At 45.9% G+C, this 12,416-nt stretch overlaps 1 protein-coding gene across 2 annotated transcripts in view; it reads right to left on the bottom strand.

Annotated features, from left to right (window-relative positions):
* Positions 1 to 958: 958 nt before the first annotated feature.
* The window catches only part of TOR3A (torsin family 3 member A), a 40,837-nt gene continuing 29,379 nt past the window's right edge, over positions 959 to 12,416 (bottom strand). For both annotated transcript variants that reach the window (XM_081216147.1, XM_081216148.1), the window contains 2 exons: positions 2,434 to 2,558; positions 959 to 1,843 (listed from right to left, as the gene is read on the bottom strand). In XM_081216147.1, coding sequence (XP_081072273.1) covers positions 1,593 to 1,843; positions 2,434 to 2,558 — 376 coding nt within the window. In that variant the 3' untranslated portion in view covers positions 959 to 1,592. The remainder of the gene's footprint in view (positions 1,844 to 2,433; positions 2,559 to 12,416) is intronic.

Raw genomic sequence — 12,416 nt, 5'->3', positions numbered from 1 at the left:
GTTTGGAACCATTGCAGTCTGCTGCTTGTTTTGGATCCCGAGGTGTAAGAGATTCAGATCCACTGTTTATGACATCAAACATGGCTGGCCAGTGCTAAAAGCATGTCAGCTGCTCTGTGGCTCCGAGACCTAAAGCTATAGAACATACCTTTTAAAGTGTGTATTTACAGAGTTTAGATCTGGGTGTGTTACAGGATTGGGTGGCTGCATGCTATTCCTGAAATGCTCTAGAGTGAGACAGGGAGCCAGCACCTAAAACTGGCCCCCATTTTATTGTGCAGTTAGGGCAGGTTTACGTCTGTCCCATGGGTGGTGTAAAACTAAGTTCCTTTAATTCGTGTGAGTATTGATTGGGTATCTAATGTTGCTCAGGCTAGGTACTGCCTAACCTAGAGGTAAATGAATTCAAGTAAATGAATGTAATAAAGTGTTAAACAGGAGAGAAGCAGAAGTTTTCCATTTTACCACGGCTAAAGGTGAGAGGGTTGGGAGGACTGTAAATAAGAGGGCCACTTGAGGTGATGACACATATAAAAGAGCCGTGTGTAATTCCAGAAGTGTGGTAGAAGGGAAGAATCAAGGGAAGGGGAAAAACACATAATGAGCACCTCCTGTGTATAGAGGCACAATGTACACATTTACACATGGCCATTCAATCCTCAACGATGACTGTTTTTCTTTTTAAAGCTGGGAGCACAGGAGTGCTGTTTTCTTATATATAAGGGCAATATGCTGTGGATGCCTCTTCAGTAAGAGGTTGAAATAGCCTGGCTCAGCTGATGTGGTCTCAAAGCAAACTGAAGTAAACTGGCAGACCCGGCAATCACCCTGTCAGCTCTGTGAGTGCCAGTATATGTCCCCCGTCTCCACCAGTCCCCATCAATATTACCTGGCATGTGGAATTTTGCTGAGTGAGCACGATTATTAGGGCTCGGTAAGAAGGTAAGTAAGCCGAGGGTTTTAGAAAAATACAAAATTTTAATCTTTACATATGATACAATCATGTCAAGGTCCCTAACTTTAAAAAATTCTTTAATTTTAATTGATTTAAATCTGCAGAGCAGAACAAGGCTTAGCCTACACTGACCTGATTTTAAAAGCGAAAAAATCTTCCTCTGTGCACTTTTTCCTTCAGCCTGAGGCTCTTTCCTGATCTCACAGATAGAAGCTGATCAGCTTCCCTCTGGGAATAACAACTTGAAAGCTAACCCACCCAGTTCCTGCCACTGGGAAGCAGAAGTTCCCTTTTCCCTTCCCTGTCACTGAGGATACTGCAGCCTCAGGCCCAACACCCATGTCCAGGCATCTGCAGGCAGGAGCTGATATGCTAGTAAATCCTTGGGATTTATCTCCCACAGGACTTTCTCCAACCAGCTGGCCCACATTTTGGAATGTGGCTCTGTAAGGCACCAAGTGATTTTAAGAATTGGCTCTGTCTCTGATTTAAGGCCTCCCTTTTACACACCACTTGTGCTCGTGGCTGCTGGATGCTAGCCTGCCCCTCCAACCCGTTACGTCCTGGACAGTGTGCTGACAGGCCCCAGGATCCTATTAGTGGAAGGAAGGCAGCTTTGGGAAGTTTCCATCTAGCCTCAAGGCAGGAAATAGTTAATTCTCTGGGAAATAGATTTGCATCCCTGAGAAGAGAAGAGTTGTTCCTCCTTGGGGACGTACACCATCATCTTGGCGATTTCATCTAGTGCCTCTTCCGTATACAGGAGCTCCTGGCTCAGGAAAGCATCACGTGCACACAGCCTCACGTGGCGGTACTCCAGTGGCAGGAAGGGGATGAAGAAGTCAATCAGGTTTTCCTTCACCAGACAGCTGTGTCCAAAGCCACTGTCTAAAATCAAGAGCAAAGTTACATGGAGTCTGACCTGGGGCTGAACCCAACTGGAATTGTGAGGTGTCCCCCACCCTTAGGCCTGGGTAAGGTTTGTTCTCATATGCCAACTCCAGGAGGGCTGTCTGAACTTTATGTCAAAAACTACGCAACTGTGTCTTCCTTTAGGGAAACAGGGCCGTGATTAACTGGATGTGTGAGAGGGGGAGAGGGGCTATGCCTGCCAGGTTATGGTTTCATTGGATGGCAGAAAGCAGAAGGTGGAGTGACCCTACCTATCCGACTGGAGGCTGAGCCACTGAGGCTCTCGCAGTGAGACTTTCTTCCTCAGGGTCTGCATACTCCATAGACCACTGCCTGTATGGCCACGGCCAACTACTCCCTTACAAAGGACTTTCAGAAAAGGACTTCAGCTTTCTTGGCACTTTTCTAGTGCCTATCTGAAGTTGACAACAAGATGATTTTATATGGCGCATCCTCTGTGATCCTGAATACCCTATCTCATGAGTACACCTTCTAGTACATACACATTACCCTCCTCCTCCCCTCTCAACAGAGGCTTATTTTCTGCAAGGCTGGGAGTCACTTACCTGTGGATTCCACAATCTCAGCCTGGAGTTGGGGCTCCAAGTGCTCCATCCCAATTTCTTCCCGGGACCACCCAGTCTTAAGCAGGTTCAGGACTACCTCATTGATGATATTGCCCCCAAGGTTACTGAAAGAGACAAGCCCGGTTAACAGATTCTGTTGTTGATTTTTTTAAATTGAAGTAGAGTTGATTTACAATATTGGGTTAGTTTCAGATGAACAACAAAGTGATTTAGTTTTATATATATATATATTTCAGATTATTTTCTATTATAGGTGATTACAATATAGTTGGGAAATTTTTCCATTATAGGTGACTGTAATATTGTTGGGAATATCGTCCCCTGTGTTATACAGTAAATCCTCGTTGCTTATCTATTTTGTACAGTATCTGTAAATCCCGTACCCCTAATTTATCACCCCCCCTTTCCCCTTTGGTAACCAGAACTTTGTTTTCTACGTTTGTGGATCTGTTTTGTATATAGATTCATCTGTATTATTTTTTTAGGTTCCATATATAAGTGATGTCACATAATATTTGTCTTTTTCTGACTTACTTCACTTAGTATGATATTCGCTAGGGCCATCCAGCAAACGCAATATTTCTTTATTATGGCCGGTTAACATTCCATATTGTGTGTGTGTGTGTATACCACATCTTCTTAAACGAATCGTCTGTTGATAGGCATTTGGGTTGTTTCCATGTCTTGGCTATTGTAGAGTGCTGCTATGAACACTGGGGTGTTAAAGAACAGCACACTAGTGCTGCTAAAGAACACTGCATGTATCTTTTCAAATTAGAATTTTTATCATTTCTGGATATATGCTTAGGAGTGGGATTGCTGGATCACACGATAGCTCTATTTTTAGTTTTCTGAGGAACCTCCACACTGTTTTCCATAGTGGCTCTACCAATTTACATTCCCATCAACAGTGTAGGAAGGTTCTCTTTTCTCTACACCCTCTCCAACATTTATTATTTGTAGACTTTTAGATGATAGCCATTCTGACCAGTGTGAGGTGATACCTCATTGTGGTTTTTTTTTTTTTAATTTATTTAACTAAATAATTTATTTTTGGCTGCGTTGGGTCTTTGTTGCTGCACGCGGGCTTTCTCTAGTTGTGGCGAGCAGGGGCTACTCTTCATTGTGGTGCGCCGGCTTCTCATTGCAGTGGCTTCTCTTGTTGTGGAGCATGGTCTCTAGGCCTGCGGGCTGATCAGTAGTTGTGACTCGTGGGCTCTAGAGTGCAGGCTCAGTAGTTGTGGCACACGGGCTTAGTCGCTCTGCAGTATGGGGGATCTTCCCGGACCAGGGATCGAACCCATGTCCCCTGCATTGACAGGCGGGTTCTTAACCACTGAGCCACCTCAATTGCTTGGGTACTCTGAGGGGACCAGGGAAGTCCGCTCATTGTGGTTATGATTTACATTTCTCTAATAATTAGCAATGCTGAGCATCTTTGGATGTGCCTGTTGGCCATCTGTATGTCTTTGGAGAAATGTCTATTTAGGTCTTCTGACCATTTTTTGATTTTTTTTTTTTTTGATATTGAGTTGTATGAGCTGTTTGTATCTTTCGGAAATTAAGCCCTTGTTGGTTGCATTACAAATATTTTCTCCCATTCTGTAGCAGGTTGTCTTTTTGTTTTGTTGATGGGTTCCTTTGCTGTGCAAAAGCTTTTAAGTTTGATTAGGTCCTATTTGTTCATTTTTGCTTTTACTTCTTTTGCCTTGGGAGACTGATCCAAGAAAATACTGCCACAACTTAACGTCGAAAATGTTTTGCCTATGTTCTCTTCAAGGAGCTTTATGGTGTCATGTCTTAGATTTCATTATTTTTATATTTGGCTTCCAAATGGGTAAGCTGACCACTGAAGCCATTGCATTGGTGACTGGAAGAATGGAGGTTGAGGGGCCTGGACCTGCCCTCCTCAGGGAAATCTTATCACAACACACCATCCTGCTTTGTCACCCACTCTCCCTGCCTCACTCTCTTGTGACAAACACTGAGACGGTACTAGGTGCAGAGTGCACAAAGATGGTATGATGTAGTTCTTTCCCTTGACTTCTGTGTGGAAGGAGAGGCACATGTGTGTGTGATTCCAGAACAGTTTGGCAAGGGCCAATGTAGGAGCAACTAGGGCCCAGGGAGAAGACTTCAGAGGGAAGATGAGAATTCTGGGCAAATGTAGACTGAGTAGTGATCGTCAGACACAAGGCAGGGAAGGCCATGTGTCCAGGCACGGACGATCAGAGGGCTTGTGGGGTTCAGGGGCTGCAAGTGGCTTGGAGAGGCTGGAGGAGCATAGGCATGAAAGGTAGGCTGAGCCTGGCCTCAGGTCTTTGTGAGCCATGCACGTGGATTTTAGCTTAGGCGCCATGGAGAGCTGTTGAAGGGTTTTGAACTTGAGAGTATAGGGTAGTAGGGTAGTCTGATCCACTTTACTTCCTAAGAAAATCATTCTTGGGCCACAGTGGCTGGACTGAAGAGAAAGCCAGTCAAGGGAGCTTTTTGCAGTAGTCCATGTTTGGAGGTGACGTAGGCAATGAAGAAGGGTTTAGAATTAGTGTAGGAGGCACAATTGACAGGACCTTGTAAGTGATGGATGTGAGAAGTGAGAGAAAGGAGGTCAACAAAGAAAACAAGTGTCTGCCTTGAGTGGCCTACAGCCCCCTCAGCGAAGGTGGACTATAGGGGAAGGTGGAGATGCCAGCTTGGATTTACACACGTTAGTGTTGTGCACTTGCCTGTGACCTCGCCAGGGGTTGTGATTTCACTGGGCAACTGGAATCGTGGGTCTAAATACAGGAAAGGGGAGTGAGTTAGAGAGATGAAGGGGAGAAGAAATCTTAGAGCTGGGAAGGAGGGAGGGGAGGCTGGGACTGGCAGCACGTCGTCCTCCCCACCCCACCGCACTCATCTCCTCTCCCAGGCCGTCTGCCAGCTCCTTAAACAAACCAAGCTCTGCCCTGCTTTTTCCTCAGGCCCAGCAGAGTGAGGGAGTATAAAGAGTGAAGGAAACAGGGAGACAGGTGGCAAGATGAAGGGGCGGGGATCTAGTATTTCCATTCTGTTCTCATCAAGCTCTGACACTCAGGTATGTTAGCTCATTTGTCTTCTCATTTAGCATTTGAGTGTATCCTAGGGGCCAGGCTTGGGACACAGAGGAGGAGCTGGGTGGTTCTCTCCCTGCCTGCCTCCATGGACGGGCAAGGAGAGAGAGGCTGGGGCGGGCATCCTTTCCTGCCAAGTGGTCCAATCTTCCTTCTTGTAGGGGCCAGTGTGCCCCTCATGGCTAGATTTTACCTGAGGCCATGAGTCCCCAGCTAGAGAGCCTGGGGGCTCCCTGCTCAAGTTCAGCTGCTCAGCCAGACTTCCCCTGGCATCTGTAGCTGGGGAAGCTGCTTATGATGACACTCTTCTACTTCCTGAAGCTGTGGCCCTCCTCCTCCTCCGGCAGGAAGGCCTGCCAGGCAGGTCATCTGTGTACACGCAAGACCACAGTTGCATCAGCTGAGGCAAGACCTGCCCACTGCCAAGGGATTGCCCAATCCTGCATTCCTCACAGGAGGCAAAGGAGGGTTTACCTTTCCATGGGCTACAGGACAGGCATCCAGGGTGAAAGGGAGAGGAAGAGGATTCACTTGCTCAGCCCCAGGGGCACGGACTCCGGTGCCTTTCCCAGTTCTACCCAGAAAGCCACCTGACACGTAAGTTTCTTGAGCGCGTAAGCTTAGCCTCTTTGTGGTAACCCAGTGCCTAGCACCTATCAGGCGCTCAATATTTATTAAATGTTTATTGAATAAATGGACATCTCTGAATGTTTGTCTACACTATCTCCACCTCCCTTCTGAATTTCTCCTTTTCTTTTGTCCCACAGCCAATGTCCCTCTTCTTCCTCCATGTTACAGGCTTTTATCTCACCCACCAATACATAACCTGGGCCCCTTTTTTATTCCAACCCCACCCCCAGTCTTCAGCTTCTCAGGCACCAGCAATTACACCTTTAAACAGATGTTGCCTTCCCAGAACACTTCAAATCCCTTGCACAGCCCCCCAGGTTGCCTGCTGACTGGGAGGTCTGAAGGGATCAAGGGACAGAAGGCACCTCTAGAGATGACCTCCCTCCCGGCTCTGGGACAGGACGACACGAAATCTCACCACAGAGGAAGGAGGCTCAAAGGCCTCTCCAGAACTGTGGTCACAAAACCCAGCCTTAACTGCTAAGTCTTCCCTGAAGAAGAGATACAAACCTGACTCAATCATAATCTCTCTGAACCTTAGTTTCCTAATTTGTAAAATGAGAGGAGACTTGAAGCAGACAAGTTAAGAAGCCCTCCTTAGGTCACCTTGGATTCAGTGGTCAGTCAACAAATAGACACTTCTGTGAGCACCTGCTATGTGCTGGGGTACAAGGCCTTTGATTCCATGAATAACTGACATTTGTATAGTTCCTTGCATTTTTCAAAGCCCTTTCTATCCATTCTTTTTCTGACAGCAGCCCACAGAGAACAGGCATTAATTACCCTCTTCACTTTACAGCTTCAACGGGAGAGGCCAGTAGCTCTGATCCCCAGAGTTTCACTGTGCCTGTCCTGCCCCGTGACTCCACTCCCAGAGCCCTCTGGACTTGGTAGAAATGGGCAAAAGTGGTCAGTTACTAACTACTAACCAAGTAGTTAGTACTTGGCCAGGGGCCCCAAATTCCTCAGGCCCAGATGAAGGACTGGCTGAGTGAGTGCTGGGGCAACTCGAGCCACAGCCCCGCTCCCCACTACACCCCCTGCTTCAGCTGCTACCCCCTCCTTTCCGCCACCTGACACCCACCACTTTGCAGGGGGGCCAGCAGAGCTGCCAGCGCTTCAAATAGCAGGTTCAGGATGTTTTTCAGGATTAAACCACTGGCCTTACACGAGTCATTTGTTTACACCATCACTTTGAATCAGCTGTGCTTTTCTTTTAACTATAAGAGTCCTCGCCACAGGTAAGGTTATTGTAGAAATCAAGTCCAGAGACACCATCTTCCCCCACCTATCACTAGACTAGCTGAAAACTTCGGGGTTTAGAGGTGCTGCTTTCTGGCTGCCCAAGGCAGGGGTGCAAGGTGCTGCACCGCACTGACAGCCTGGCTGGCCCACGGGCTCCAGACAGTCCACCCAGGCCTGTTGGGGACCACTGGCTCTCACAGGCCAGGCCCACACCGGGGCCACTGGAACTGGAAGCCATGTCCTCACCTCTCTGTCACCAGTGTGCATCCTCCCTAGGGGCTCAAAGGCTCCTTCAGGGCCAGTGCAGCCTCTGCATCCCCTGCCACAGTAGGCCCACAGGGCAGCTTGTCTGCAGTGGCTCTCTTCCTGGCCATGCCTCCACTCTGCCAGTTTCTGGTCATCAGGACCCCGTGGCCTCAGACAGTGCACAGACGCCAGGTCACTAGGGGGAAAGGGCAGGTGGTGGGACGGGCACTGCCAGCAGGTCAATGACCAAAGTACTACAAATGCAAACATTTGCCTAGAGATAGGGTCACCTGGGTCGCATTAGGAAGTCCTGGCAACAGCAAGGGTGAGGTTTTCCAAGCTGAGAACTGGTGGGGAAGTCAGTGCCCTGGCACCTCGAGCCGAGCTGGGGCAAGGTCGGCCACAGCCACAAGGCAGAAGCGGGCTTGGCCTGGTAGGAGGAAGGAACCAGGCAGTGGAGGGGGGAGGAAGAAGCCACGCACAGAGTCAAAGGATCCCTGCGATAGAAAGGGCGTCCTGAGGTAGCTGGGCACTAGGCTTCCTTCTGTTCTGAGGGAAGGACTCTGCCTGCAGGAATGGTTCCAGGGGTCCCCTGCCCCCACCCCCTGCCAGGGCTTGGGTGGAGAAGCCTTGGGGAGCCAAGGTGATTCCTTTTTTTGCCTCCTCTGCATTTTAGAGCCCCTACCCAATTCACTGCAACAGGAAGAGATCTGCAGTTCTGGGCTACCTCAGAAGGTGATAAGTAGTATCACAGAGTTTACTGTCCTTGCCTCCTAATTCTGATCACTCAAGTCATATCAGAAAATCTTTCTCTGCTTTTCTCTTATAATCACCTTTGGGGGCTCCCAAAGGCCCTCCTTTGCAATGCATTGTAGTGTCCCCTCAGCCTTACTTACAGACCAGGAAGGACTTGCCACTAACACACCAAAATCCCAACCCAGCAACAGTTTAAACCGGTTCCACCTTGTCTTGTGGGTCCACAATGAAACAAGATCTGCCCTCCACAGCTCACTCCTTCATACACTCCAAGCCTGGATAAAAAACCAAACCCCTTACTTCTCCTCACAGGGTGTACCCTTAAAGCTGGGGGAAATCCCCTAGCAAGCATGTACTGGCCTGCGGGAAGCAGGTGACAGTGGGGAGGAATGGTTTGGCTTCCACTGAGTGCAAGAAGCTGCTTGTGAGGCATTCAAGTTGGGCCACAGGGACCCAAACTTGACTGCTAACAGACCTTAGGCAGGACTTTCTGTTGGAGCTGCCATGAAAAGATAGGATTGGACAGCTTAATTTCAAAATTAACTTTTTGCAAGCTATTTCTAGAACCTGTGGCACACAGAGGGAACTCCTAGTGTGTACATTTCCAACTACATTACAAAGCTTTAGCAATAAAAGCAGTATGGTATTGGCATATAAACAGACACACAGATAAATGGAACAGGATAGAGCCTGGAAATAAATCCACACACATATGGTTAATTAATTTACGACAGAGCTATAAATATGCAATGGGGAAAGGACAGTCTCTTCAATAATTGGTACTGGGAAGCTACATGCAAAAGAATGAACTCGACCACAAAAAAATGCTGGAACTGACCAAACAAGATATCCTACAACCAAAGAAGAAGCCACAATGAGACGGTAGGAGGGGCATAATTGTGCTAAAATCAAATCCCATACCTGCTGGGTGGGCAACCCACAAACCAGAAAATAATTATATCACAGAAGTTCTCCCACAGGAGTGAAAATTCTGAGCCTCACCTCCCCAACCTGGGGGTCTGGCAACAGGAGGAGGAGCCCCAAGAGAATCTGGCTTTGAAGGCCAGTGAGGTGTGAACACAGGAATTTCACAGGACTAGGGGAAACAGAAACTCCACTCTTGGAGGGTGCACACAACATCTTGTGTGCATCAGGACCCAGGGAAAAAAGCAGTGACCTCATAAGAGCCTAGACAAGACCTGCTTGCTGGTATTGGAGGCTCTCCTGTGGAGGCAGGGGGCAGCTGTGCCTCATTGTGGAGACAAAGACAATGGTGGTGGTAGTTCTGGGGAGTGTTCATTGGCGTGAGCCCTGCTGGAGGCTGCTATTTTCTCACCAAGGCCTGGTCCCACAACAGCCTTCAGGCTCCGGTGCTGGTACCTCAGGCAGAACAGGGCAGGAATACAGCCACACCATCAGCATACAGGGTGCTTAACGTCTTCCTGAGCATACAGCTACCTGCTAAACACACCCCTTAATAAGGCCCTGCCCACCAGAGGGACAAGACCCAGCTCAACTTCAGTCACAGAAAGTTATACAAAATGAAAAGGCAGAGGAATGTGTCCCAGCTGAAGAAATAAGATAAAACCCCAGAAGGACAACTAAATGAAGTAGAGATAGGCAATCTACCTGAAAATGAATTCAGAATAATGACAGTAAAGATGATCCAAGATCTCAGAAAAAGAATGGAAGCACAAAGATCAATAAAACTAAAAGCTGCTTCTTTGAGAAGATAAACAAAATTGATAAACCATTAGCCAGACTCATCAAGAAAAAAAGGGAGAAGACTCAAATCAATAGAATTAGAAATGAAAAAGGAGAAGTAACAACTGACACTGCAGAAATACAAAAGATCAGGAGAGATTACTACAAGCAACTCTATGCCAATAAAATGGACAACCTGGAAGAAATGGACAAATTCTTAGAAATGCACAGCCTGCCAAGACTGAATCAGGAAGAAATAGAAAATATGAACAGACTAATCACAAGCACTGAAATTGAAACTGTGATTAAAAATCTACCAACAAACAAAAGCCCAGGACCAGATGGCTTCACAGGCGAATTCTATCAAACATTTAGAAAAGACCTACCACCCATCCTTCTCAAACTCTTCCAAAATACTGCGGAGGAAGGAGCACTCCCAAACTCATTCTACGAGGCCGCCATCACCTTGATACCAAAAGCAGACAAGGATGTCACAAAGAAAACTACAGGCCAATATCACTGATGAACATAGATGCAAAAACTCTCAACAAAATAGTAGCAAACACAATCCAACACCACATTAAAAGGATCATACACCATGATCGAGTAGGGTTTATTCCAGGAATGCAAGGATTCTTCAATATACGCAAATCAATCATCGTGATACACCATATTAACAAATTGAAGAAGAAAAAACATATGATCATCTCAATAGATGCAGAGACAGCTTTCGACAAAATTCAACACCCATTTTTGATAAAAACCCTGCAGAAACTAGGCATAGAGGGAATTTTGCTCAACATAATAAAGGCCATATATGACAAACCCGCAGCCAACATCGTCCTCAATGGTGAAAAACTGAAAGCATTTCCACTAACATCAGGAACAAGACAAGGTTGCCCACTCTCACCACTCTTATTCAACATAGTTTTGGAAGTTTTAGCCACAGAAATGAGAGAAGCAAAGGAAATAAAAGGAATCCAAATTGGAAAATAAGAAGTAAAGCTGTCACTGTTTGCAGATGACATGATACTATACATAGAGAATCCTAAAGATGCTACCAGAAAACTATTAGAGCTAATCAATGAATTTGATAAAGTAGCAGGATACAAAATTAATGCACAGAAATCTCTGGCATTCCTGTACACTAATGATGAAAATCTGAAAGTGAAATCAAGAAAACACTCCCATCTACCATTGAAACAAAAAGAATAAAATATCTAGGAATAAACCTACCTAAGGAGACAAAAGACCTGTATGCAGAAAATTATAAGACACTGCTGAAAGGAATTAAAGATGATACAAATAGATGGAGAGATATACCATGTTCTTGGATTGGAAGAATGAACATTGTGAAAATGACTCTACTACCCAAAGCAATCTACAGATTCAATGCAATCCCTATCAAACTACCACCGGCATTTTTCACAAAAATGGAACAAAAAATTTCACAACTTGCATGGAAACATAAAAGACCCCGAACAGCCAAAGCAATCTTGAGAACAAAAAACGGACCTGATGGAATAAGGCTCCCTGACTTCAGGCTATACTACAAAGCTACAGTAATCAAGATAGTATGGTACTGGCACAAAAACATAAATCTAGATCAATGGAACAGCATAGAAAGCCCAGAGATAAACCCACACACATACGGTCACCTTATCTTTGATAAAGGAGGCAGGAATGTACAGTGAAGAAAGGACAGCCTCTTCAATAACTGGTGCTGGGAAAACTGAACAGGTACATGTAAAAGTATGAGATTAGAACACGTCCTAACACCGTAAGTTCAAAATGCATTAAAGACCTAAATGTAAGGCCAGAAACTATCAAACACTTAGAGGAACACATAGGCAAAACACTCTATGACAGAAATCATAGCAACATCCTTTTTGACCCACCTCCTAGAGAAATGGAAATAAAAACTAAACAAATGGGACCTAATGAAACTTCAAAGATTTTACACAGCAAAGGAAACCATAAACAAGACAAAAAGACAATCCCCAGAATGGGAGAAAATACTTGCAAATGAAGCCACTGACAAAGGATTAATCTCCAAAATTTATAAGCAGCTCATGTACCTCAATAACAAATAAGCAACCCAATCCAAAAATGGGCAGAAGACCTAAACAGACATTTCTCCAAAGAAGATATACAGACTGCCAGCAAACACATAAAAGAATGCTCAACATCATTAATCATTAGAGAAATGCAAATCAAAACTACAATGAGATATCATCTCACACCAGTCAGGATGGCCATCATCAAAAAATCTAGAAACAATAAATGCTG

Source organism: Mesoplodon bidens, assembly GCF_964165515.1.
Source record: "Mesoplodon bidens genome assembly, chromosome: 2".
Lineage (NCBI taxonomy): Eukaryota > Metazoa > Chordata > Mammalia > Artiodactyla > Ziphiidae > Mesoplodon > Mesoplodon bidens.
The sequence above is the reverse complement of the archived record's forward strand: the minus strand, read 5'-3'. Positions and strand labels throughout refer to the sequence as shown.